Source organism: Eschrichtius robustus, chromosome 2 (genome assembly GCF_028021215.1).
Source record: "Eschrichtius robustus isolate mEscRob2 chromosome 2, mEscRob2.pri, whole genome shotgun sequence".
Classification (NCBI taxonomy): domain Eukaryota; kingdom Metazoa; phylum Chordata; class Mammalia; order Artiodactyla; family Eschrichtiidae; genus Eschrichtius; species Eschrichtius robustus.
The window spans coordinates 162,422,384-162,449,472 of record NC_090825.1 but is presented as its reverse complement, the minus strand read 5'-3'; the positions used below and the strand labels follow the sequence as shown (position 1 = coordinate 162,449,472).

The 27,089-nt window shown below is 49.0% G+C and overlaps 1 protein-coding gene across 1 annotated transcript in view; it reads right to left on the bottom strand.

The window, feature by feature from the left end:
* Nucleotides 1-27,089, bottom strand: part of OBSCN (obscurin, cytoskeletal calmodulin and titin-interacting RhoGEF) — a 148,003-nt gene that overhangs the window by 10,299 nt on the left and 110,615 nt on the right. The window contains exons 57-75 of the mRNA XM_068534674.1: nt 13,363-13,441; nt 13,015-13,139; nt 12,662-12,859; nt 11,975-12,007; nt 11,730-11,828; nt 11,349-11,567; nt 10,870-10,942; nt 10,502-10,569; nt 9,055-9,171; nt 8,761-8,900; nt 8,178-8,378; nt 7,970-8,052; nt 7,518-7,691; nt 6,586-6,742; nt 6,131-6,247; nt 5,883-6,047; nt 5,619-5,777; nt 5,288-5,465; nt 4,589-4,702 (exon numbers count right to left, since the gene is read on the bottom strand). Coding sequence (XP_068390775.1) covers nt 4,589-4,702; nt 5,288-5,465; nt 5,619-5,777; nt 5,883-6,047; nt 6,131-6,247; nt 6,586-6,742; nt 7,518-7,691; nt 7,970-8,052; nt 8,178-8,378; nt 8,761-8,900; nt 9,055-9,171; nt 10,502-10,569; nt 10,870-10,942; nt 11,349-11,567; nt 11,730-11,828; nt 11,975-12,007; nt 12,662-12,859; nt 13,015-13,139; nt 13,363-13,441 — 2,499 coding nt within the window. The remainder of the gene's footprint in view (nt 1-4,588; nt 4,703-5,287; nt 5,466-5,618; nt 5,778-5,882; nt 6,048-6,130; nt 6,248-6,585; nt 6,743-7,517; nt 7,692-7,969; nt 8,053-8,177; nt 8,379-8,760; nt 8,901-9,054; nt 9,172-10,501; nt 10,570-10,869; nt 10,943-11,348; nt 11,568-11,729; nt 11,829-11,974; nt 12,008-12,661; nt 12,860-13,014; nt 13,140-13,362; nt 13,442-27,089) is intronic.

The following is a 27,089-nucleotide window of genomic DNA, read 5'->3' as shown; positions in this document are numbered from 1 at the left end:
AGCCCTCACCTTCCTTATCTATGAGACATTTGCTTGTCTTCCAGGGCCATAAGTCACTTCTCGCTCTGGAGGGAAGGATGGGAAGATGTGCCAGTAGCCCCAGAAAAGCTCGGCATCTCCTAAAACTTGGGGGTTCTCTCTTGTGGTAAAACCCACTGCATGAAGCTGACATCTGGTCCCTGGATGTGGAGATCAAGGCATGGGCAGCCCATGCTTCTTTTGCTGTGAGAAACAGCCTTTGTCTCTGACCTGGGGTCTTGTGTCTTTTGTTTGTATCTTGCTGGCAGGCTGGCTTGCTGGCTTGCAAGCCAAGAAACATCTCAGACCCTTCACAGTTTCTGATCTGCAATTTTGGCAGCAAGGAAGGGATACCTCTCAGAGACACAGCATCCCAAAAGAGAAAGAAAGTGGCCCGTGGGCCAGTTAACAGAACATGAGGGAGGTCCATGGGAATCAGTGGTGAACATACTGACCACACTTCATGGTCAGCTGGGCAGGAAACAGCTATTTGCTGTGAATGGAGAGAAACTGGGCAGGTGGCTGCAATCTGAGCACTGAGAAGTAGGTTCAAAGACAGACACTTGGATAGTGCCTTGGTTGAGGTACTCTTTCCTTGCAGCGGGGACATTGCTGGTTCAGCCTCAGGTCAGCCCCACTTCCCAACAAATATTAGAACCCGTGCTGAGTCCCAGGAAGGTTCCATTCCCTTCTTACCCCAGTCACAGAAACACACACCTACACTGGGTGCAAAGAGAGAGCCATCACCAATCCTGATGGGCAGAATGCAGGCAGGAGCAGGGCTAGAACTCAGGGATGAGAGGCATGGGCACCAAACACGTGCAGGATTCTTTTAGAGTTAACAGTAAAGGATTTCAGTGTTTGCTGTGAACCCTGGCTCGGGACAACTCCCTGATATAGACAAACCTCTACGGGGAACCATCAATAGCTGGCACATGGGCTCATGGCACCTGGATGGTGTCTAGAATGCTGGTGACACACTGGAGAAGGTGATCCAAAGAGATGTAAATGTTTCCTGACAGGTGGCCCTGCCTCCTTGGAAAACTCACTCAGCCCTTATGGGAAGACCCAGAAAGAGGATGGGAGATGTTACCATGGCTCTGGGCCAGTGGAAACCCCTGCTAAGTGGACCCCATCCAAAAGGTCACCACCATGCAAGTTAAACCCCAGCCAGGCAAGGGGCACAGAGCCCCTCAGAACAATGTGATATGGTTTTTAAATCAAGGGGTCCCTGAAGCTAAAACAGATGGGATCAGTAGTGCCAATCTTGCTGTCCCGTTTAGGGCTTTGAGTGAGCCCAAAACACTGGATATTACTGAGCTATGGAAGTGTGTCTTGTTCCATCCCTGGCCCCTTCCTCCTCCTCCACCTTCACCTCTGTTTAAGAGAAAAATAATCAGAAGTGGGCCTTCGTCTCCCTGTGCCCAGAGGGACCAGAGGCCCTACATGCCCATCTGATATGCCAGGCACCTCAGGCAGGGGGAGAACTTAGATTTTGATGGCTCTGCTGGACACAGGTATCTGATTCCACTGATGGGATGTGAGCAAGGTCCCCAGAGAGCAGGAAAAGTAATGTCACCTTGGGGTCAAGTCAGGGTGCTGCGACTGTGGCTTCTACCTCTGGACCCTGATGTTTGCTGTTTGGAATTCCCTGCTCCACACAAGGGTGGGGACACCCTACACTTGGATAGGTGGCTATAGAGCATGTAACCAGCTCCAGCCCAGCAACCTATCACTTCCCAAGATTGCCAACAGAACCCCAGGAGGAGAAAGGAAGTTCCAGGCCTGCTGGGTGATGTGAAAGGAGCCAAGGTAACGAGAGAGGCCGAGTCCAAAATCAACAGCCAGAGAGAGTGGTGGCTGGCAGGAGATTGTCACCAGCCCAATCCAGTCACTGGTCCTGTGGCTCCAGCTGACTTGGACAGGGTGGCTGTAATAGGGTCTGCTGTGCAGGCTAACAGCTCCTGGTGGGAGTCCTGGGCATTGCAGCCACCTGCTTTTCCTTCCTGCTGGCATGCAAGGACCAAGACCAGAGGTCCCTGCATTCGCATGGGCATGATCTCTCATACACATCGCTGGTGCTCTCTGCTCCCTGCTGGCTGCCCCTGGGTGGGGGGGAGGCGGGGCGTGGTGGATCAGGACTTGGCCCTCTCCCCCGACACTCAAGCTTCCGCCAAATGAATGACATTTTGCTGGCTGGTGAGTCCGATTTCTCCTGCCAGATGTTACTTTTCCTGGCAAAGGTTATGTGCTCACTGACCTTGAGATGTTGTGAACTCCCTGGCTATGTGGTTTGACACTTAACAGGCTATAGACAGGTGGGTTGAAGACACCCTTCCTTGGGTCCATGAACCGTGGAGGCAAAGTGAGGCCACTGAAAGGGGTCCCACCAGGGTTCCTGTGTGGAGCCGTTGCACTGCACGTGGCACTGAGCTCCAGTGCATGCCAGACAGGGGACTGCCAAGAGAAAGGCTCTGAGGTGAGGGGGGTGCACGTCACTTGGGGTGGACCCCCCCATCTGGCAGATGGGTGCCTCTCAGGGCCATCTGTGGTGTTTCCAACTGTGATGCTGCTTTAGGTCGGTGAACCGCCAGCTCTGGCCACAGCACATGGCTGTGTATGCTGCCTGGAACACCTGCAGTTTGAGAACCTGTGTCGTCTGTCACAGAAGCTGCCCAGCATGAATTGACCGTCTGACTGTCCCTTGCTTCCTCTACTCACTGGACACAGCTGTCCTCAGAGGGGTCAAAGCCTGCAAGCTGCTCACAGGGTAATGGTCAAGATGAAAGGGACAGTGGATTGTCTGGATACAGTTGGGAACCTGGGATCCCACTCTGACTGTTCCTGGGCATGGTGCACCCCTCGTTCCCCTCAGACGCAGCCCGGCGGGCACACTTTCCTGGGGGCAGCCCAGCTGAAAGGTGGCAGCTGAGAGGCTCATTCTTACTTCTAAATAACTTTTATGGAATGGCTTGGTCTCTCTGGACCCACCGTCACAGGTGAAAGTTTTGGGTGTGAGGAGGGGTGGCAGGGAAATGGAGCTGCACTACATATGGGTTCTGTGAGGCAGCTGGGAAGGGAGCTCCACAGATCCCAGGACCCCACAGATTCCAGAAGGATGATCCCCAGGCTGCTCCGGGGGACCAGTTGCTGCTCCACTGACTCTGGCCTGAAGCTCTGACAGTGGGACTGGGACGGGCCCCTCTTTCATGTCCCAGCAAAATGCCCCTGCATGTCTTCTCCAGCCCCATTCTTAGCCATTCGTGGGTGAACAAATGCCCCAGCTGGTTGTGAACAAGCAGGACAGGAGGACTGACTTCCCTGGGACAGCTCCTCCAAAACCAGGACTGGACTTGGCTACTGGGACTGAACTAGGGATTCAGGATTTACCTGCCAGCCCGGAGGAGAACTACCTGCCAGCCAGGTGAGGCCTAATTAAGAGTATCTTGGTTTACCTGGGAACCTGGACCACGCCAGATGGTCTATGCCACACTGTGATTTAGGGTGGGCGCTTTAGGCCGTACTGCATCAGCTTGACCTCGGAGGGGCCAGAGATTGAGGTCAGCCATGCAGGTAGTCAGCCTACGTGAATGCCCCAACAGAAACCCTGGACAACAAGGCTCAACAAGTGAGTGTCCCTGGTTGGCCACACTCCGTGTGACGGCACACATCTGTGCTGACAGAAACAGGCATGTCCACACAACTCCACTGGGGGGACATCTGGACCACACCTGGATCCCCAACTGGACCCCACCCCACGTGCCTCTTCCCTTTTACTGCAGTAAACCAGAACTCTGAGTGGAACGGCTCTGCTGAGTTCTGTGAGTCCTAGTGAATCACTGAACCTGAAGGTGGTTATGGGACCCCCAACCTTGCAGTTGGTGTCCAGTGAGAATGGTCTTGGGCTCCTGAACTCGGTGTTCCTGGGGACCCCCAAACTTTGCAGCTCCCATCACACACAGAGTCAGATCTGAGACCCACACGACAGCCTTCAAGGCCCAGCATTCCCCAGCCTCATTCCCCACTACACCTGCCTCAGCGCCTCCCCCTCCCCTGTCCTCCTGGAGCCTCACTGCCTATTTGGAGTTCCTCCAACATGTCTGCATGATGGCTACTCTCTGCCCTTCACTCTGCCTTATTTCTATGGCTGGTCACAAATACTACACATTTGTCTATGTGCTTGTCATCTGTCTCCTCCCCTAGAAGGTCAGCCTCCTTGGACAAGGTTGATCTGCCTGTTCACTGCACCTTCCCTGCACCTGGAATGGTACCTGGGCACTCAGCACAAACACGTCAAATGAGAGAGCTCATGAGTGAGATTCAGTGGTGGGCAGAGCCACTGCGTCAGAAACACGATGCATAGCTAAGCAGCCTCCGCCTCTGCCCCACCTCATCCACCTGTGCACACTGGCCAGCCTGTCTTTGATTCAGGAGCAGGCAACTGGAACAGGAGGCCTGTCTCTTGTGTCCAGACCCCACCCTGGATCCCTGGCCCCCTGCCCAGCCTGATTCCCTCTGGGCAGCTCTTGCTTGTTGCAAGATCAGTATCCACTGGCCCCCAAAGGCCTACCTTTGTACCAGCTCACAATGGGCTTGGGTGTGCCCGTCACACGGCAGGCCAGTTTGACTGTCTCGCCCAGCTCAGCCGTGCAGTCGGCCAGCTCCTCTTCAAAATCCGGGGGGCCTGGGGATACATATGCAGGGCCTGGAGCACTTACCCGTCCCCTCAGGTGCACACCTGGCAGGGCCAGAGCCCCATGACCAAGGGTGTGGTTGCAACAGATACCACCCCTTGTGAGCCTTTGTCCATAGTGCCACACTAGGGCCTGGATGGGCATTAGGGTGAGTGACACAGGTTGGCTGTATACTGGGGAGTAGTAGGGACTGTGGAAAAAGAGGGCATGTTGAAATGGGATCCTCTCTCCTGTTCTAAGCGAGGAAGCAAAACCAAGACTTCTGGGCCCTTCACATCCCTAACACAGTCTGGGCACCTGCCTTGTGCTGGAAAGCCCTGAGTGAACCTCGAGGCTTCCCTCAATTCTGGTCAGGGCCAGCCCTACACTCTGACTAAGGGCTCCCGAGAGGCTGGGCTAACCAAGGGTAGAGTGAGTCACTTGCCCCAGAATCGAGCCCCTTCCCTTGTGCCTGCCCAGGTGGGGGCAGGGCGCCAGAGCTCAGGACCTGCCAACCTGGGTGCCCCCAAGCCAGACAGCCAGGCTGAAAGGTTCAGCCTCCCATCCAGCCTCGCCTCATGAGCCCAGGCACTCACGCCACACGGGCAGGGCCAGGCGCTGCTGGATGCCACAGATCTCCTTCACCCAGGAGTTCTTGGTGATGACCGTCCGCGCCTGCAGCAGGTACTTGCGTACTGAGTCCTCCCGCTCATGCCAAACCTCGAAGGCACGGTCATCGCCCTCCACCTTGTCGTTCAGGTCGATGTTGCTCAGCTGTGGGGGGAGGACGCAGGCTGACTGCCCAGATTCAGGCTGAGCCATGGTCACCCAGGACAGGGCTGCAGGACCGGCCACCAGCCTCCACCTGCCCGCACATCCTGCATGGCCTCCCTCTGCCCACCCAGGCTCCGCTGGCACCCTGCAAACCTTCATCATGTTCCGGAAGACGTAGCTGAAGGTGTCAGTGCGCGAGTCCCGCCTGGGCTTGCAGACCACCAGGTGGTGGCGGAACAGGAAGACATGTCGGTGGTGGCCCTTCCACGGCATCCGCGCACCCGGTGCCCCCTCCCACACAATGAAGTGGCCCTGGGAGAGCGGTGAGCCTGTGGTCAGCAGGCCCAGCCTGGAGACCAGCCCTCCACAAGCCCTGGCCACCTGCCCAGGCCCTCCACTGCACCCGCAGCCCCAGACCTGGCGGATGGGCTCGCCTAGAGCCTCCAGGGTGCCCGGGTAGTTCTCCATGAGCGACACGTGCAGCTGGTTCTCGGCACGCTGCGGCAGGGCCGACACCACTGCGTAGGCCTGCTCTAGCAGTGCACAGTTCTGTCCATTCCGCGCCTTGTTGCGGATCAGCTCCTGGGGGAGACTGCGGGTCAGGGCGAGACCTGGGGTGGCTGGGCACGGGGGTGGCCCCGCAGCCCCTGGCCAGCCCTGCCTACCTTGAGGAGGGCCTGGTACTGCTGGACCCGCTCCACCGGCTGCTCCAGGAAGTGCTGCAGGGACGGCGGGGGTGGCTGCGAAGGATCTGCGGCTGACAGCACCTCCTCAGTGTATTTCTGTGGAAACCGCAGGGCTGGGTTCAGGGCAGGGGGGGGCACAGCCTCCAGATGGCTTATGTCCCCAGAGCCCCAAAGCTGGTGGATCGGGGTCCCACACACAGACCCTCCTCCCCAGGTGGGCCCCACCGCTGCCCCAGGTGATGGCCAGTGTCGTTGTCTAACAGGTGAGCAGAGCTTGGGGTTGGGGGGGACCCTGCCCGCTTTTCTAAGCTAGGGGCCAGGGGGCCTGGGCAGGCTGAAGTGGGGCCTGAGCAGGGTCAGGGAAGATGATCTAAGAGCTGGAAGCCAGCATCAAGCCTGGTGAGTGGAGGCAGGGCTGACGGGCAGAGGGGCACCTTGTAGAACTCCTGCACGGCCATGCTGACCATCACCGACTCAGCCTGCACTCGGCCCACCAGGAACTCCAGATACTTCTCAAAGGCTGCCCGGTTCTTGATGAAGCACATGGCCACGTCATCATCCGTGTCGCAGCTATGCAGCTCCTGTGAGAAGCTGCCATGGAGGGGAACAGTGGTCAGGTGAGGGCTGACATCAGGACCCTCACCCACGACCCACAACCCAGCCCCAAACCCTCAGGTTTGGGAAGAAACAGGCTCCTGCCCAGGGCCGGGTTCCTGTGGATGACAGTGAGTGTTCTGGGCTGTGAGTGCCACGCATATGTGGTATTTCAGGGCGTGCACTTATGTGCAGGTGTGCAAGCACGTAAGGGAGTACGTGTCTGTGGGTGTACATGTATTCGTGTGTGTGCCATGTACATGTATGCCCACATGTGAAGGGCTGTGTGTGCATGTGCAGGTATGCACATGTACTTGTGTGTGCCCATGCACGTGTGTGCGCACATTTCTGGGGTATGTCTGTGTACTTGGGTTGCAGTGGGTAGGTGTGCCACAGGCACTTCCGGGGATAAGCCAGGTGCACGTGCCTGTGTGCCTGGGGCCATGTGTGTCCTTGTACAGGTGTGTGGTGCACCAGTGGGTGAATCAAGTCCTCAAAGGTTCTGTCTCTTCTCGACTCCTGCCCACTCTCCTGAAGTACAGCCCTGTCGGTACATGCATGTGCAAGTGTGAGCATCCACGTGTGTATCCACATGTGTGGTGTGTGTCCACGTGTGTGTAGGCATGTGTCTTGTGCATGTATGACTTGTATGTGCACACATGTGTCTACACATGTGAACGGTGTGTCCAAGTGTGTGTCTAAGCATGTGCGTGTGTACATGCGTGCACACACAGACCGGGGAATAGCCTTGAGGCTCACCCTGCATGCCCACCTGCTGTGGAAGTGGCTGATGTCCTGCACATTTCGGAAGATGACTGCCTTCTGGCTGGCCACGGCCGTGGGCACGTGGGGGCAGCGGTCCAGGTACTGAATGTGGTGGTTCTGCAGGAACTGCAGCTTGCCCACAAAGGCCTGCTCCGAGCTCAGCAGCTCCCGGATGATGGAGCTGGGTGGGGAGACAGCCATGAGGGGAAGACCCAGGAGCTTAGCTGCTGAACCGGGCACTTCCAAGTCACGTGCATCCTGCTGCCCACTTTCAGAATGGGCCTGGAAAGCTGGTGGAGGGAGGGCACCCTCACACACCAGGCAGCCCCACCACACGAAGTTTCCAGGCAAGGTCCCGCCGGCTAGAGGCCAGCCCCAGGGGATTTGCGTGTAATTAGCATCTTGGAGTCCCCCCACAGGAACCCAACTTCCCACAGCTCCTGCCTGGTGGTCCCTCACCTCAGCCTCGTCTTGTACTCATCCTCCGATACAGCCTCCCCGGGGAACTCAGGGGCCTCAGCTGGCCCCCACTCAGGTGACAGCTGTTGAGAGACAGGAGAGGGCCATAGACAGCCTGAGCACTAGCCTGTCCTTCCAGGGCGAGGCTCCCACCTTCGTGGGGAAGCGGGGTACAACCCCAGGACCACCCTTCCAGCCATCCAGGTACCTTGAGCCGCCTGTCCAGGTAGGCAGGAGACACCCAGCCTTGCCGAGAGAGGCTGGACTTGGTGGGTTTGGTGCGCACAAGCCAGCGCAGCGGGTGCGCCGAGTCCAGCACCTCCACATACTGGCCCTCCCGCAGCAAGATGGCATCCTGCTCAGCCCCCAGGGGCAGGTAGTCAGCCGTGACCACATAGATGTCAAAGATCTGGGGGGAAAGTCACTGAGTCAGACCCGGAGAGGGGCCAGTGGGCCTCCCAAGGCCCCAGGCTACAAGGCCTCTGGAATTAAGTGGAAAAGAAGCAGCCATCCTGAGATTCCATGAAGTTCTAGAACAGGCCCAACCCATCTCTACTGATGGAAATCCTACCAGGAGTGCCAGGTGGCCCACCCCAAGGGGACAAGGAGGAACCTCTGGGGTGCTGGGGGTGTCCTGGGTCACAGTGGTGATATTGGCCACTCAGGTGTGTGCCCCACACCTCCTCTGCCCCAGCTCCCCCGGCCCCCTACACCAACTCCACCTTCACCCTGCCCCCGACACTCTCATACCCCCTTGCCCACCCTGCCCCACCCCTCCCCTGCCCATGCACCTCTCCCCGGGAGTCTCCATCCTCGGACTCTGAGGATGACTCCTGGACGCTGGAAGAGGGGCGTGACCGGCCATGCCGGGGGGACGCGGACGGCGTCTTGGACTCCTCATCGCTGTCACCTCCAGGCACCTGCAGTGTGGCTGGGGGACACAGGGCACATGATGCCTTCGAAGGGCCTGCCCCCCATGCCGCCCTCCCATGGGTCTACAGGGCATTCATGTGAGGAGGGGCCCCAGTCCTGGGGGCTCAGTCACGGCCACCCCTGGACCTCACTCCATCACCAGCTACCCTTACCCTGTGTGATCTTGGCTGACACCATCTCTGTGATCTGCGAAGTGAGCTTCTTCAGGAACTCCTCCGTGCCCACCTCGGCCAAGGACAGGTGGCCACAGGCCTCTGCTGCCGGGAGCTCTCCTGGGGGCCAGACCCTAGCTCAGCCAGCCGTGTGCTCCACAGATGTGCCCAAACACCCGCCTCCAGGCCCATCCTGGGCTTGGGGGTCAGAGGAGCCAAGGGACGCACAGACTTGGGCCAGAGCTGCCAGAAGCAGGGAAGGCTGACCACGACTAGGGGTCTCTTTGGCTCAAGGGCAACTGAGCCAAGGTGTGACTTAGGGGACCACAAACTCAGGGATGACAGTGGGGGCAGCAGGTGGCTGTGGGGAGAGCAGGCAGTCAGGGGAGAGCAGGTAGCCAGCATGGTTGCAAGGCGGTGGGCAGGGGCAGCTAAGGGCAAAGCTGGGTAAATGGTCAGGCTGGGCTTGGAGCTTGGAGCTGTGGGGTCCCCAGTGGGGTTTGTGCCACCTCCATTCCTATTGGCCACTTGGCCGCTGGTCTGGGAAGGGGCTCAGAAGGGACGGAGATCACAAGGAGCTCAGCCAGGAAGTATAATATGAGGGCAGGTTCTGGACACTGAAGGCAGGGGGCAGGACCCCCAAATTGTGGCCCGAGGGCTGGGGGGCCAGACCCCTGGCAGCTGTGGTTTGATGGCTTCAGGTTGACCTTGATGGAATTGGGATCCTTTGCAGGTGTGAGGGGCTGGGAGGAGTTGCTGGGGTTAAGGGGGAATGAGGGCGGCTTGGGATGGGGGCAGCACAGGGAAGGGAGGGATGGGTAAATTAACAAAGCAGGTCAGTGGAGAAGTGATCCCAAAGGTGGGCAATGGGTACATGGGGTGCACAGCTCCCTCCTCTCAACTTCTCTGCAGACTCAGTATTCTCCATAAAACAATTTTTTAAATATGCCAAGGTGCTGGGGCCCTGTGCAGGTGGCCAGGAAGTGGCTGGACATGTCAGGGGGCAGGCACACTTAGAGACTGGGAGTAGGGGGACCCAGCTTGGGGGCAGGGGGAGAATCCCAGACAAAGTGGGGGCCCTGCCGGCAGCATATCCAGCACCCGCTTCCCCGAGCTGCCCTCAGGCCAGCCCTGACTCAGCAGCTGCCTGCTCCTAGGCATCCGTACAGCCCCCCGGACATGAGCTCTAAGCCAAGGGCTGGCCCGGCCCAGGGGCCCCCGCGAGCTTCCACATCCTCGAGGGTCAGAAATGGCCCGGAGACCAACCAAAGCTCAGAATTAGGCCCATAAGAGGGCAGGGAGGCCCAGCCCAGGGAGAGGCAAGCAGGTGTTCCTAGGGCCACACGGTCGGGAGGAGCCTCACGGTCCTGGGGCCTGCCAGCTGGGCAGCCTCCTCCACACCTCCTGTCCCCCACCCCGCACAGATGTGTGCCCACCCAGCCCGTACCTTTCCTCTGCCCAGCGAGGTCAGTGAAACCTGAAGGTTCCAACATCTGTTCGGAAACAGCTTGGATCCTAAAGGGGGAGGAGGTATCCTGAAGGGCCTGACAGAAAAGAGGGTCTGGGGGCAGTGGGCCTGGATGCCACAGGGCCCTGGGGAAGTCCTCTCTTTACAATGGGGACCCAAGCCACATGGCCCAAGAGGGGCAGAGCTGGGCTGGGATCTGTGATGGGGCTCCCTCCCCGGCAGCAGCACTGCCGCCCCCCCCCCCCCCAGGGCCAGGACCCCACTCTCCCAGGACCTGCACTCCCAGGACCCGCACTCCCGGGACCTCACTCCTGGCCCCTCTGGCTCTTGAGCAGCCCCTCACTCACCCCTGCAGGAAGGTGGAGATGAGGGCCTCCTTCACCCTGGCCTGCTCCTCCGCTGCCCCAGTCTCCTTAGGTACTGTCAGGAGAACAGGGTGAGCGACCAGGATGACACCTCATACCCTTGAGCTCTGATTCTGATCGGGACCCCTGCCAGGGATGCCTGGACCACCCCCCAGGGGGCCTTGGCCCTGTCATCTGGAGCCCCGAGGAAGACTGTGCCCAGTGTCCCAACTTGGCCCACGGTCATCCCACCACTGGTAGGGACGGGAATGGGGTCTGCACTTGACTCACCCGCCCCGGGAAGAGCTGAGAGGGACCCAGGAAGAAACCACTCAGGGCGGCAGTGTGTTTCTAGGAGGGTCTCAGCTAGCTGAGCGGAGCCCACAGGGTCGGGGGTGGGAGCTGGCCCGTGAGCTCTGAGGCTGCACACTACCCACACTGCCCCTCTCCCACTCCTGGCTGGGTCACCCATGCCCACTCACAGCCAGAGACGTGCAAGCTTGCGGAACAGAGGGCCTGGCCAGCAGTGTTTGTGGCGATGCAGGTGTAGGTGCCCTGGTGCTGTCGGTCCACATCCAGAAGGACCAGGTTGTGCTGCTGGGCAGAGCTGGCCACTGTGTAGCCCGGCGTGTGGCGGCCGATCCACAGCACACCCTGCTCAGCCTCCTCCCGCAGCCAATGCACAGCTGGGGGTGGGTCTCCTGCAGGCAGGAGTATATGGTGGACAGTCTCCCCACACCAGGAGGGCGGCTCTGGGAGGCAGGGGTCACCTCTGAGCCTCCCTAGGAGGGTCCTGAGTGGGGGCAGGGAGGGGACCTCCCTGGGGGCTCTCCTGAGTTGGACAGGGAGGCAGGACATCTCACCTTCAACCTTCACTGAGAAGGTGATGCTGGAGCCCTTCTTCACCTTCTTGGAGGTGAACTTCTCCAGGAATCGGGGTGGCACCAGCTGTTGGTGTACATCTGGAGAGACATGGGGCGGCTGGTGGTAAACAATCACCAATGCAGAGCCCCAGTTCCACGTGGTCGTCCCCCTCACGCATCCTCACTGAACCTGTTCCCAGTGCCCACCCCACCCTCCCTCCCTCTTCCCTCTGGGGTCGGCTCACCGAATGCTGGCTTCTCTTCTGGTTCATTGGGGCCTGAAGAAAGCACAGAAGTCAGATCTACAGCACCAAGGTGCCCCCTCCCCTGAGTGGGCCTGCCTAGCAGGGTGTGGGTCCCAAGGGTGGCCCCGCCCACTCCTACACACAGCACCTTTCCTAAACCTGGCCATGCAGACATGGAATTCACACTCAGTCCCCACGGACCAGATGGAATGTTACCCATGCCCGCCCAGGAGTCTGGGGCGTTGCTCTGAAACCAACTCGGGGATGCTTGAGCTCAAAACACCACACTGAAGCAATGCCGCAGGCAGTGTTGGGTCCCTAGACCAGGGCAGATTTGGGCAAGACTTGGAATCACCTTGCAGTGCTCAGAACTCTGGAAAATAAGGAAGTTCAGACCTCTACTCCCCAAATTACTACCTGCCTCTTCCTCTGCAGTCTACGGAGGGCCCCATGTTTGCCTGGGCCTACTCCACCAGCTAGCTATCCTGCTTGCTGGTCAGTTTTCATGGGCCCCACGCCCTCTAAGGGCCCATGTTCTCTGGGAGCCAGCTTCTGGCCACCTGTGACTTCCGCACACAGGGGCAGTGACCACTGGGCCCTAGCTCCCAGGCTTGCCACAGCATGGTTTATAGGTGGACATCAACCTGGGTGTGGACACCAAGCTCTGCTGCATCCCTGAGCACCCACCTCGGACCAGCAGCCAAGCAGACGAGTAAGCAGCACCCACGGTGTTGCTGATGTAGGCCGAGTACTGGCCAGCATCCTCGCTGGTGACCGAGACAATCTCCAGGGTGTGCAGTGTCTTCCTGTCCGTCATGCAGATGTGTGCAGATGCAGTCAGGGGCTGCCCATCTTTGAACCAGTACAGTCGAGGCGTGGGGTAGCCTGGGGCCGCAGGGGGAGTGGTTAGCACCGGGCCACAGCCCAGTGGGCACCATGCCCTCCACAGGCCCTCAGAGACCCCTGGGTGATCTAACCCTAACCCTAACCCTCCCTCTGGTGGGAGGCAGCTCCTTGCCCTTCATCCCTCTCCCCCTTACCTTTCACCTTGAGCTGGAACTTGGCCAGACGTGTGCCGGGGGCCACCTGGAGATCTTTCAGGTCCTCCACGACCTGCGGCAGCTGCCCCTCCTCTGAGGTAGACTCCGTGCCCTCCTGCTCCCGGCTGGCAGGGAGAACAAAGAAGGGGCAGATGCGAGATGGACCAGTGAGGGGTCCAGGACAGGAGGGGACCAGGGTCAAGTGTGGATGGCTTCTGAGGTCTCCTCTTTCCTGGACAGAGACTGCTGTGGCCTGGTTGAAGGCTCCAGGATTTGGATTCTGTCAGTCCAAGCCAGCATTGCCACCCCCCGCAAAGGGCCCAGGACCACCCCTGCATGGCCCTCTACCTGGACAGGTAGCCTCGGGCGCTGAAATAGGACGAGGTTTCCGTGGCCTCCGCAGCAGTGTCGTAGTCGGTGCTGGTCACTGAGGATGAAGGGTGGAGCTGAAGCGAGGCCTGCACCCCATCTGCCCGGGGAACGGGTCCCACCCCAGAGGCTACCTGATTCTCACTGCACAGCCATTCCTGGGAGCCACTCACACTTCTGAGTCAGAAGGCATGGGGGACACAGCTATCCTGTGGCTCCTCCTTATCCCCAGGCTGTTACCAGCCCATGTTTCCAGGCCTATAACTAACTACAAGACCCAACAAATTATAAATACTGGGCTTCATAAATAGGAGACAGTGGCAACAACAGCATCTTCCAATTCCAGCCAACTAAGGAACAAGGATAACACAGGCCTCAAAACCAACAGCCGGGACTTCAACTTCTAGCCACAATGGAGAAGAGGGGCTGGATTTATCATCTGCTAAGGTCTGAATGTTGTGTCCCCCCAAAATTCATATGCTGAAGTCCTAACCCCCAACATGACGGTGTTTGAAGATGGGATCTTTCTGAGGTGATCAGGCTTAGATGAGGTCATGAGGGTGGAGCCTCATGAATGGGATTAGTGCCCTTATAAGAAGAGACCCCTTGCCCCTTCCCCCGTGTGAGAACACAGTGAGAAGATGGCCATCTGCAACTCAGAAGAGGGCTCTCACCAGCACCCAACCATGCTGGCACCCTGATTTCAGACTTCCAGTCTCCACAACTTTAAGCAATAAATTTCTGTTATTTAAGCTGCACAGTCTATGGTACTTTGTTATAACAGCCTGAACTAAGACACTGGCCCCCTGAAACAACCAAAGGAAAACAAACACAATACACAAAACAATGGTTATGATGTTGTGATTTATAATAAGAAATATATGTTTGGTCTTCCTCCTGTTCCTGACTCAGAGGTCCTAAAACCTTGGAATTTCCTAAGTGAGGAGAGGCACAGAGGTGGGGTTTTTTATGTTAATGAAGTGATTTTCCAAAAGCCCCTAAGGATGGGGGCTGGTTGCCAGGGTAACCAACCATGTGACTAGAAGGCTGGGATCCCCTGACGTCCAGGGAGGGGAGAGGGGCTGGAGATTGAGTTCAATCCTAGGAATAAACCTACCTAAGGAGGCAAAAGACCTGTACACCGAAAACTATAAGATGCTGATAAAGAAATCAAAGATGACACAAACAGATGGAGAGATATACCATGTTCTTGGACTGGAAGAATCAATATTGTCAAAATAACTATACTACCCAAAGCAATCTACAGATTCAATGCAACCCCTGTCAAATTATCAATGGCATTTTTCACAGTAGAACAAAAAATTTTACAACTTGTATGGAAACATAAAAGACCTTGAATAGCAAAAGCAATCTTGAGAAAAAAAAAAAAAAAACGGAGCGGGAGGAATCGGGCTCCCTGACTTCAGACTATACTACAGGGCTACGGTAGTCAAGACAGTATGGTACTAGTGCAAACACAGAAATATAGATCAATGGTACAGGAGAGAAAGCCCAGAGATAAACCCATGCACCTATGGTCAACTAATCTATGACAAAGGAGTCCAGAATATACAATGGAGAAAAGACAGCCTCTTCAATAAATGGTGCTGGGAAAACTGGGCAGCTACACATAAAAGAGTGAAATTAGAACACTCCATAACACCATACACAAAAATAAACTCAAAATGGATTAAAGACCTAAATGTAAGGTCAGACACTATCAAACTCTCAGAGGAAAACATAGGCAGAACACTCTATGATATAAATCACAGCAAGATCTTTTTCAACCCACCTCCTAGAGCAACGAAAATAAAAACAAAAATAAACAAATGGGACCTAATTAAACTTAAAAGCTTTTGCACAACAAAGGAAACCATAAACAAGACGAAAAGACAACACTCAGAATGGGAGAAAATATTTGCAAACGAAGCAACTGACAAGGGATTAATCCCCCAAATATACAAACAGCTCATGCAGCTCAATATCAAAAAAACAAACAACCCAATCAAAAAATGTGCAGAAGACCTAAACAGACATTTCACCAAAGAAGACATACAGATGGCCAAGAGGCACATGAAAAGATGCTCAACATCACTAGTCATTAGAGAAATGCAAATCAAAACTACAATGAGGTATCACCTCATACCTGTCAGAATGGCCTGCATCACAAAATCTATAAACAATAAATGCTGGAGAGGGTGTGGAGAAAAGGGAACCCTCCTACACTTTTGGTGGGAATGTAAATTGATACAGCCACTATGGAGAACAGTATGGAGGTTCCTTAAAAAACTAAAAATAGAACTACCATGTGACCCAGCAATCCCACTACTGGGCATATACCCTGAGAAAACCATAATTCAAAAAGACACATGCACCCCAATGTTCATTGCAGCACTATTTACAATAGCCAGGACATGGAAACAACTTAAATGTCCATCAACAGAGGAGTGGATAAAGAAGATGTGGTACATATGTACAATGGAATATTACTCAGCCATAAACAGGAACGAAATTGGGTCATTTGTAGAGATGTGGATGGACCTAGAGACTGTCATAAAGAGTGAAGTAAGCCAGAAAGAGAAAAACAAATATCGTATATAACGCATATATGTGGAATCTGAAAAAACTGTATAGACGATCTTATTTACAAAGCAGAAATAGAGACACAGACATAGAGAACAAACCTATGGATACCAAGGGGGAAAGGGAGGGTGGGATGAATTGGGAGATTGGGATTGACATATACACGCCATTGATACTATATATAAAATAGATAACTAAGGAGAACCTACTGCACAGCACAGGGAACTCTACTCAATGCTCTGTGGTGACCTAAATGGGAAGGAAACCCAAAAAAGAGGGGATATGTGTATATGTATAGCTGACTCACTTTGCTGTACAGTAGAAACTAACACAACACTGTAAAGCAACTATACTCCAATAAAAACATTTTTTTAAATCACCAATGGTCAATGATTTAATCAGTTGTGCCTGTGTAATGAAGTCTCCATAAAATCCCAAAAGGATAGGGTTCAGAGAGCTTCCCGGCTGGTAAACACATGGACACTGGGGGAGAGTGGCATGCTTGGCCCTGCCCCTTCCCACATGCCTTGCCTATACGTCTCTTCCATCTGGCTGCTCCTGAGTTATACCCTTTTATAATAAAGTGCTGATCTAGTAAGTGAAATGTTTCTCTGAGTTCTGTGAGCCACTTTAGCAAATTATTAAAACCCAAGGAAGGGGGTCATTGGAACCTCTAATTTATAGTATGTTGGCCAGAAGCACAGGTGACAACCTGGACTTGCCGCTGATATCTGAAGTGGTGGGGGAGGCAGCCTTGTGGGACTGAGCCCTTAACCTATGGGATCTGATGCTATTTCCAGGTGGATGGTGTCAGAATTGAGTTGAACTGTAGGGCACTCGGCTGGTGTCTCAGAGAATTTCTTTCTATGGGAAAAAAAAAAACCCACACATTGGAATTGGGTACAGAATCATCAGAATGGTTAAGATGAATGAAGGAGAGTGACGTATTAGAGATAGGAAACAACGGTGAGCCCTATAATTGCCCCAGCTTCCTGACTTAAGTTTACAGGAAAAGGAAACTGAGGCAGAGCCAGGCAGACCCTGAGTTGAGGAGAAGCTGATGTCTTGAGAGACAAAGGAAGCCTGTGCCCATGGAACAGAAAACCAGAGAAAAGAAAGCTGCACAGAGAGAGGGCCCTCCCCCTCGAGGATGCCACAGAACACTGATTGGCACATGCACACAGGAAAGAGCCATCTGAAAGCACTAGAGGAAGTAGTACCAGAGGAGCACGAGGGCTGGAATAATGTCTGTTTACAGTCAGATTAGAAACTTTCATAATTCACAGGGCATCAGGTTGAGTACTCAGGAACACTCTCACTTCAGCAGATGAAGATGATCAGCTTTGGACTGAGCACTGCCTTGGCCCCACATAACAAATCACACAAGCCAGACCCAAAAGGATCAAGCTGCTTCCAAGTAACACACTGTATTGCTCAAGAAGACCTGCAGAAACACAAAATATCCAGCTCCCAACAGGGTTAAATTCACACTGTCAGGCATTCAGCCAAGACTGTCCGACATGCAAGGAGGCAGGAAACACACAACCTATAATGTGTAGAATAATCAATTGTCAAAACCAAGCCAGATTTGACACAGATGTTAGAACTGGGAGATAAGGACATTAACACAAGTATTAGAACTGTATTCCATGTGTTTGAAAAGTTAAGATGAGATATAGAACATATAAAAAAGACTCAAGTAGAACTTCTAGAGATAAACAATACAATGGATGGGATTGATAGCAGATTAGATACTACAAAAAAATAGTGAAAATAAAAGCATAGCAATAGAAACTATGAAAAATGAAATGTATAGAGAAAGAAGAATTTTATTAATAAAAATGGAAAAGGATTATTAGTAAGCTGTAGTACAACTTCAAGTGGCTCGATTATGTGTAACTTAACTTCCCAAATGAAGGGGGAAAGAAAAAATAATTGAAGAAATAATGCCTCCCCCAAATTTCAAACAATGAAAACTATTAACCCAAAATTCCTAGAAGCTCAATTAACTGCACAAGGAATATAAATAAAGACAATTGCACCAAAGACTATGATCAAATTACTCAAAACCAATGATAAAAAAAAGTTTTAAAAAGTATCCAGAGATCATGTTTGCAGAAATTGACAAGCTGATCCTAAAATTCATAAGAAAATGCAAGAGACTCAGGATGGTCATAAAATCTTGAACAAGAACCAAGTTGGCAGACTCACAGTTAAAAATTTCAAAACAATATTATACACGGTTACAGTAGTCAAAACAGTGTGGTAATGGCATAATGACAGACATTTGGATGAAAGGAATAGAATTGCGAGTCAGAAATAAACCTACACATTTAATAGAAATTCGTTTCTGACAAGAGTTCCAAGACAATTTTATGAGGGAAAATAGTCTTTTCAACAAATAGTGCTGGGACAACTGGATTTCCACAGGAAAAAAATGAATTGGGGCCCTTACCTCATACCATATACAAATATGAATTCAAAATGTACCAAAGACCTAAATATGAGAGAAGAAAGCATAAGTGTAAATCTTTATAACTTTGGATTAGACAGTGGTTTCTTAGACATGACAAGTAAAGCACAAGAAACCAAAGACAAAGTAGATAAACTATACTCCATCAAAATTTAAAACTTTTGTGCATCAAAGAACACTCAAGAAAGTGACAAGACAACCCACAGAATGGGAGAAAAGATTTGAAAATCATATATCTGAGACAACTAGGGCAAGTGCTGGATGCTGGTGGGGGACCCCAACGCCCAAGGAGACAGGAGGAACCCGCAAGAAAACCAGCAGGACATGAGGGGACTGAGGGGGAGGAGAAGTGGAGGTTGGACAGGACCAGCGCCCCTGAGGTGTGGCTGAGAGGTGGGGAGGGGTTCCCATGCCTGGGGGGACCCGCGGGGGCATGGATCAGAGGGGAGTGGGCCCAGCGTTTCCCCTGCTCAATCGGCTGGGGACGTCTGCCCAGCTCTCGGGCCAGGTCCTATGCCCTCAGAGGTCCTCTCCAGGCCAGGTTGGTCCTGGGGATGTAGGAGGGAGGCCTGGGAGATCAGGAGAGGAAGGTGGGAGGGGCCCTCTGGGACCAGAGGAGCAGGAAAGGAGCAGAGGGAATTTGCCCCGCCCACTCGAACCAAGGAAGCCTGCTGGGCTCCAAGGTGGGGTCCCCCACCCCCTGAGACCAGATGCAGGAGACACGCCTGGGCCCCTTCTGTTCTGTTGAGCCTAAGCCCCACACCCCACACCCCCCAGGGCCTTTTCCAGCCCTGTGGGTCCTAAGCATAGGCCCCACCCACCACCTAAACCTCAACCCTGCTTAGGCCCTGCCTTCCATAGCCAAGGCCTTTTCCACCTTTTTTTTTTTCTCCTCCTCTTTTTTACTACTGTGATTCTGTTTTACCTTCCAGTTATTGTTTCATCTATATTTTTATTTTTATATATTTTCTAACATATCTGTTAGTTTCCTAGTCTAATTTTATTTTTTACTTTGTTATTGTTCTTTCTTTTTTTTTTTTTTTTGCTGTCCTGTGCGGCTTGCAGGATCTTGGGTTCACGAGCTGAAACTCCTGTGGTGGGAGGTTTGAGTCCGAACCACTGGACTAACAGAGGAACTCAGACCCCAGGGAATATGCATCAGAGTGAGGTCTCCTGGAGGTCCTCCTCTCAGCGCCAAGACCCAGCTCTACCCAACAGCCTACAGACTTCAGCATTGGAAGCCTGAGGCCAAAAAAACCAGTAAGACAGGAACACAGTCCCACTCATTAAAAAAAAAAAAAAAGAGATGGCAAGAAAAATATATCATGGATGAAGGAGCAAGGTAAAAACCTGCAAGACCAAATAAATGAAGAGGAAATAGGGAATCTAACTGAAAAAGAATTCAGAGTAATGATAGTAAAGATGATCCAGAATCTCGGAAATAGAATGGAGCCACGGATTGAGAAAATACAAGAAATGTTTAACAAAGATCTAGAAGAACTAAAGAACAAACAAACAGATGAACAACACAATAATTGAAATGAAAAATACACTAGAAGGAATCAATAACAGAATAACTGAGACAGAAGAACGAATAAGTGAGCTCGATGACAGAATGGTGGAAATAACTGCTGAGGAGCAGAATAAAGAAAAAAGAATGAAAAGAATTGAAGACAATCTCAGAGACTTCTAGGACAACACTAAACGCACCAACATTCGCATATAGGGGTCCCAGAAGAAGAAGAGAAAAAGAAGGGGTCTGAGAAAATATTTGAAGAGATTATAGTGGAAAACTTCCCTAACATGGGAAAGGAAATAGTCACCCAAATCCAGGAAGCACAGAGAGTCCCATACAGGATAAACTCTAGGAGAAACACACCAAGACACATATTAATCAAGCTAACAAAAATTAAATTCAAAGAAAAAATATTAAAAGGGAAAAACAAAAAATAACATAAAAAGGAATCCCCATAAGGTGAACAGCTGATTTTTCAGCAGAAACCCTACAGGCCAGAAGGCAGTGGCAGGATATACTTAAAGTGATGAAAGAGAAAAACCTACAACCAAGATTACTCTACCCATCAAGGATCTCATTCAGATTCAACAGAGAAATCAAAAGCTTTTCAGACAAGCAAAAGCTAAAAGAATTCAGCACCACCAAATCAGCTTTACAACAAAAGCTAAAGAAACTTCTCTAGGCAGGAAACACAAGAGAAGAAAAAGACCCACAAAAACAAACCCAAAACAATTAAGAAAATGGTAATAGGAACATACATATGGATAATAACCTTGAATGTAAATGGATTATATGCCCCAACCAAAAGACACAGACTGGCTGAATGGATACAAAAACAAGACCCATATATATGCTGTCTACAAGAGACCCAATTCAGACCTAGGGACACATACAGATTGAAAGTGAAGGGATGAAAAAAGATATTCCACGCAAATGTAAATCAAAAGAAAGCTGGAGTAGCAATACTCATATCCGATAAAACAGACTTTCAAATAAAGACTGTTATAAGAGATAAGGAAGGACACTACATAATGATCAAGGGATCAATCCAAGAAGATGATATAACAATTGTAAATGTTTATGCACCCAACATAGGAGCACCTCCATACATAAGGCAAATACTAACAACCATGAAAGGGGAAATCGACAGTAACACAATTTTAGTAGGGGACTTTAACACCCCACTTACACCAATGGACAGATCATCCAAACAGAAAATAAATAAGGAAACACAAGCTTTAAATGACAGAACAGGCCAGATAGATTTAATTGATATTTATAGAACATTCCACCCAAAAGTGGCAGAATACACTTTCTTCTCAAGGGCACATGGAACATTCTCCAGGGTAGATCACATCTTGGGTCACAAATCAAGCCTTGGAAAATTTAAGAAAATTGAAATCATATCAAGCATCTTTTCTGACCACAACGCTATGAGATTGAAAATCAATTACAGGAAAAAATTGTAAAAACCACAAATACATGGAGGCTAAACAGTGCACTACTAAATAACCAAGAGATCAGTGAAGAAATCAAAGAAGAAATAAAAAAATACATAGAAACAAATGGCAACAAAAATACAACCACCCAAAACCTATGGGGCACAGCAAAAGCAGTTCTAAGAGGGAAGTTTATGGCAATTCAATCTCACCTCAAGAAACAAGAAAAATCTCGAATAAACAATCTAACCCTAACCTAAAGCAACTAGAGAAGGAAGAACAAAGAAAACCCAAAGTCAGTAGAAGGAAAGAAATCACAAAGATCAGAGCAGAAATAAATAGAAATGAAGAAAACAATAGGAAAGATCAATAAAACTAAAAGCTGGTTCTTTGAGAAGATAAACAAAATTGATAAACCCTTAGCCAGACTCATCAAGAAAAAAAGGGAGAGGACACAAATCAATAAAATTAGAAATGAAAAAGGAGAAATCACAACTGACACCACAGAAATACAAAGGATTATAGGAGACTATTACAAACAACTATATGCCAATAAAATGGACAACCATGAAGAAATGGACAAATTCTTGGAAAAGTACAATTTTCCATGACTGAACCAGGAAAAATTAGAAAATATAAACAGACCTATCACAAGTAATGAAATTGAAACTGTGATTGAAAATCTTCCAACAAACAAAAGCCCAGGACCAGATGGCTTCACAGGCGAATTCTATCATACATTTAGAGAGGAGCTAACACCGATCCTTCTCAAACTCTTCCAAAAAATTGCAGAGGGAGGAACACTCTCAAATTCATTCTACAAAGCCACCATCACCCTGATACCAAAACCAGAAAAAGATATCACAAAAAAAGAAAATTATAGACCAGCATCACTGATGAACATAGATGCAAAAATCCTGAACAAAATACTAGCAAACAGCATCCAACAACATATTAAAAGGATCATACACCATTATCAAGTGGGATATATCCCAGGGATGCAAGGGTTCTTCAATATATGCAAATCAATGTGATACACCATATTAACAAATTAAGGAATAAATACCATATGATCATCTCAATAGATGCAGAAAAAGCTTCTGACAAAATCCCACACCCATTTGTAATAAAAACTCTCCAGAAAAGGGTCATAGAGGGAACCTACCTCAACATAATAAAGGCCATATATGACAAACCCACAGCAAACATCATACTCAATGGTGAAAAACTGAAAGCATTTCCACTAAGGTCAGGAACAAGACAAGGATGTCCACTCTTGCCACTCGTATTCAACATAGTTTTGGAAGTCTTAGCCACAGCAATCAAAGAAGAAAAAGAAATAAAAGGAATACAGATTGGAAAAGAAAAAGTAAAACTGTCACTGCAGATGGCATGATACTATACATAGAGAATCCTAAAGCTGCCACCAGAAAACTACTAAAACTAATCAATGAATTTGGTAAAGTAGCAGGATACAAAATTAATGCACAGAAATCTCTGGCATTCCTATACAATAACAACAAAAAATCAGAAAGAGAAATTAAGGAAACAATCCCACTTACCACTGCAACAAAAGGAATAAAATACCTAGGAATAAACCTACCTAAGGAGGAAAAAGACTTGTACTCAGAAAACTGTAAAACAGTGATGAAAGAAATCAAAGATGACATAAACAGATGGAGAAATATACCATGTTCTTGGATTGGAAGAATCAATATTGTCAAAATTTGTCAATATTGTCAAAATCAATATTGTCAAAATACTACCCAAAGCAATCTACAGATTCAATGCAATCCCTATCAAACTACCTACCAATAGCATTCTTCATAGAATTGGAACAAAAAATTTTACAATTCGTATGGAAACACAAAAGATCCCGAATAGCCAAAGCAATCTTGAGAAAGAGAAACAGAGCTGGAGGAATCAGGGTCCCTGACTTCAAACTATACTACAAAGCTACAGTAATCAACGCAGTATGGTACTGGCACAAAAACCGAAATATAGATCAATGGTACAGGAGAGAAAGCCCAGAGATAAACCCACACACATATGGTTACCTAATTTACGATAAAGGAGGCAAGAGCATACAATGAGAAAAGACAGCCTCTTCAATAAGTGGTGCTGGGAAAACTGGACAGCTACATGTAAAAGAATGAAATTAGACACTACCTAACACCATACACAAAAATAAACTCCAAAAGGATTAAAGACCTAAATGTAAGACCAGACACTATAAAACTGTTAGAGGAAAACATAGGCAGAACACTCTATGATATAAATCACAGCAAGATCTTTTACGACCCACCTCCTAGAGTAACGAAAATAAAAACAAAAATAAACAAATGGGACCTAATTAAACTTAAAAGCTTTTGCACAGCAAAGGAAACCATAAACAAGATGAAAAGACAACCCTCAGAATGGGAGAAAATATTTGCAAATGAAACAATGGACAAAGGATTAATCCCCAAAATATACAAACAGCTCATGGAGCTCAATATCAAAAAACCAAATAATTCAATTAAAAAATGGGCGGAAGACCTAAATAGACATTTCACTAAAGAAGACACACAGATAGCCAAGAGGCACGTGAAAAGATGCTCAACATCACTAACTATTAGAGAAATGCAAATCAAAAATACAATGAGGTATCCCCTCACACCAGTCAGAATGGCCATTACCAAAAAGTCTAGAAACAATAAATGCTGGAAAGGGTGTGGTGAAAAAGGAACCCTCCTGCACTGTTGGCGGGAATGTAAATTGATACAACCACTATGGAGAACAGTAAGGAGGTTCCTTATAAAACTAAAAATAGAACTACTGTATGACCCAGCAATCCCACTACTGGGCATATACCCTCAGAAAACCATAATTCAAAAAGAGACATGTACCACAATGTTCACTGCAGCACTATTTACAATAGCCAGGACATGGAAACAACCTAAATGTCCATTGACAGATGAATGGATAAAGAAGATGTGGCACATATATACAATGGAATATTACTCAGCCATAAAAAGAAATGAAATTGAATTATTTGTAGTGAGGTGGATGGACCTAGAGTCTGTCTTACAGAGTGAAGTAAGTGAGAGAGAGAAAAACAAATAGCGTGTGCTAACACATATATGGAATCTAAAAAAGAAAAAAATGGTACTGATGAACCTAGTGGCAGGACAGGAATAAAGACATAGACATAGTGAATGGACTTGAGGACACGGAGCGGGGAGGGGGAAGCTGGGGCAAAATGAGAGTAGCATTGACATATATACACTACCGAATGTAAAATAGTTAGCTAGTGGGAAGCAGCAGCATAGCACAGGGAGATCAGCTCGGTGCTTTGCAATGACCTAGAGAGGTGGAATAGGGAGGGTGGGAGGGAGACTCAAGAGGGAGGGGTTATGGGGATACATGTATGCATATGGCTGATTCACTTTGTTGTAAAACATAAACTAACACAGTATTGTGAAGCAACTGTACTCCAATAAAGATCTGTTACAAAAAAAAAAGAAAAGAAAAAGAAAATCATATACCTGATAAGGATCTATCAATCGTACTCAGAATATACAAAAACCTCTTACAACTCAAAATTTAAAAAACAAATAATCTAATTTTAAAATGGACAAAGGATTTCTCCAAAAAAAGATACACAAATGGCCAATAAGAACATGAAAAGATGCTCAATATCATTAGTCAGTAGGGAAACGCAAATCAAAACCACAATGAGATACCACTTCACATCCATTAGGACGACTATAATTGAAAAGATGAACAAAAACAAGTGATGGCAAAGATGTAGGGAAATTGGAACCTTTGTACACTGCTGGCAGAAATGTAAAATGGCGCAGCTGCTGTGTAAAAGAGTTTGTCGGTTCTTCTAAAAGTTAAACATAGAGTTTACCATCTGACCCAGCAATTCCACTCCTAGGTATAGATCCAAGAGAAATGAAAACGTATGTCCACACAAAAACTTGCACATGAATGTTCATAGCAGCATTACTCATAGTAGCCATAAACCAATGGATAAACGTCATCCAATGAATGGATAAATCGTCCATATACAGTGAAATATTTTTCAGCCATGAAAAGGAATGGAGCACTGATATTTATTACATGGATAGACCTTGGAAACAAGCTCAGTAATAGAAACCAGACATAAAAAGCCACATACTGTATAATTCCATTTACATGGAAAGTTCAGAATAGGCAAACCCACACAGACAGAAAACAGATTAGTGGTTGCCAGGGGCTGGGGGAGGGGGAATGGGGAGTGACAGTCAATAGGTACGGGGCTTCCTTCTGGGATGATGAAAATGTTCTGGAATTAGATGGTAGCATAACCTTGTGAATATATTAAAAACCACTGAATTATACATTTTTAAATGGTGAATTTTATGGTGTGCAAATATCTAAAAACGTTTAAATCCCAATAGAAAAGATAAGTTACGTACAGAGAAACAAAGATAAGAACGACATCATATTTCTCATTGGAAAGAATGCAAGCTAATAGATGGTGGCGCAACATCTTTAAAGTATGGAAAGAAAAAACTGTCCTAGAAAAAATATCCTAAAGAAAAGCAAAATAAAGACATTTTTCAGATATACCCACACTACAAAAATTGCTAAAATATGTCCTTCAGGCAGAAAGAAAGTGTTACGAGATAGAAATCTAGACCTACATAGCAAAATAAAGAGCTTGGAAATGGAAATACTTAGGTAAATATAGAAAATATCATCTTATTTAAGATAATAGACTTGTTGTTATATTTAATAGTTTTATTTTCCTTTCTGTTGAGAGAATTATAGACTCTCATGCTGTTCTAAGAGATAATACAGAGATCCCATTTACTCTTCACCCAGTTTCCAGCGATGTTAACTTGTCTCATAGCTATAAAAGGTGACATTGCTATGATCCCTCGATCTTGTTCAGATTTCACAAGTTTCACACGAACTCCATTGAGTATATGTGTGTTTGTTTAACTTTATGCAATAAAATGAAATTTTATAAGAATTGTTGCACATGTTAATAATTTGTTCCTTTTCTTTGCCAAGTAGTATTCCATAGAATAGCCATACCACAGTTTAACAGTTGGGTCATTACCAGTTTTTGGCTATTGGGAATAAGGCTGCTATGAGTATTTGGGCACAGGTTTTATTATGAATTTGAGTTTTTATTTCTCTGGGATAAATACCAAAAAAGGCAATTGTTAGATCATACAGTAACTACATAGTTTTGTGAGCAACTGCAAACTGTTTTTCAGAGTGGCTGCACCACGTTACACTCTCACCAGCAATGCATGAGAGATCCCATGAGGGAAATGGAAATAAAAACAGGCACATCTTCCAGGTGCTTCTTTGCCGTCTGTATGTCCTCTCTCTTGAAATGTATGGAAAGGTCTTTTGCCCCTATTCTAAGTGGATTTTTAAAAAATTTTTATCGTTCAATTTTGAGCTTTCCTTTACATATTTTTTAGTCCTTTATAAGATATGTGATTTGCAGGTATTTTCTCCCAGCCCATAGCTTTTCATCCTCAACACCTGGTCTTTCTCAGAGCAAAAGGTTTTAACTCTGAGGAGGTCCAGTTTACCAATTTTTCCTTTTATGGGTCAAGTCTAAGCAGTCTTTTCCTAGCCCTAGGTCCTGAGGATCTCCTCCTACTTTTTTCTAAAAAAGCTTCAGCTTCAGCTCCAGCTTCATATT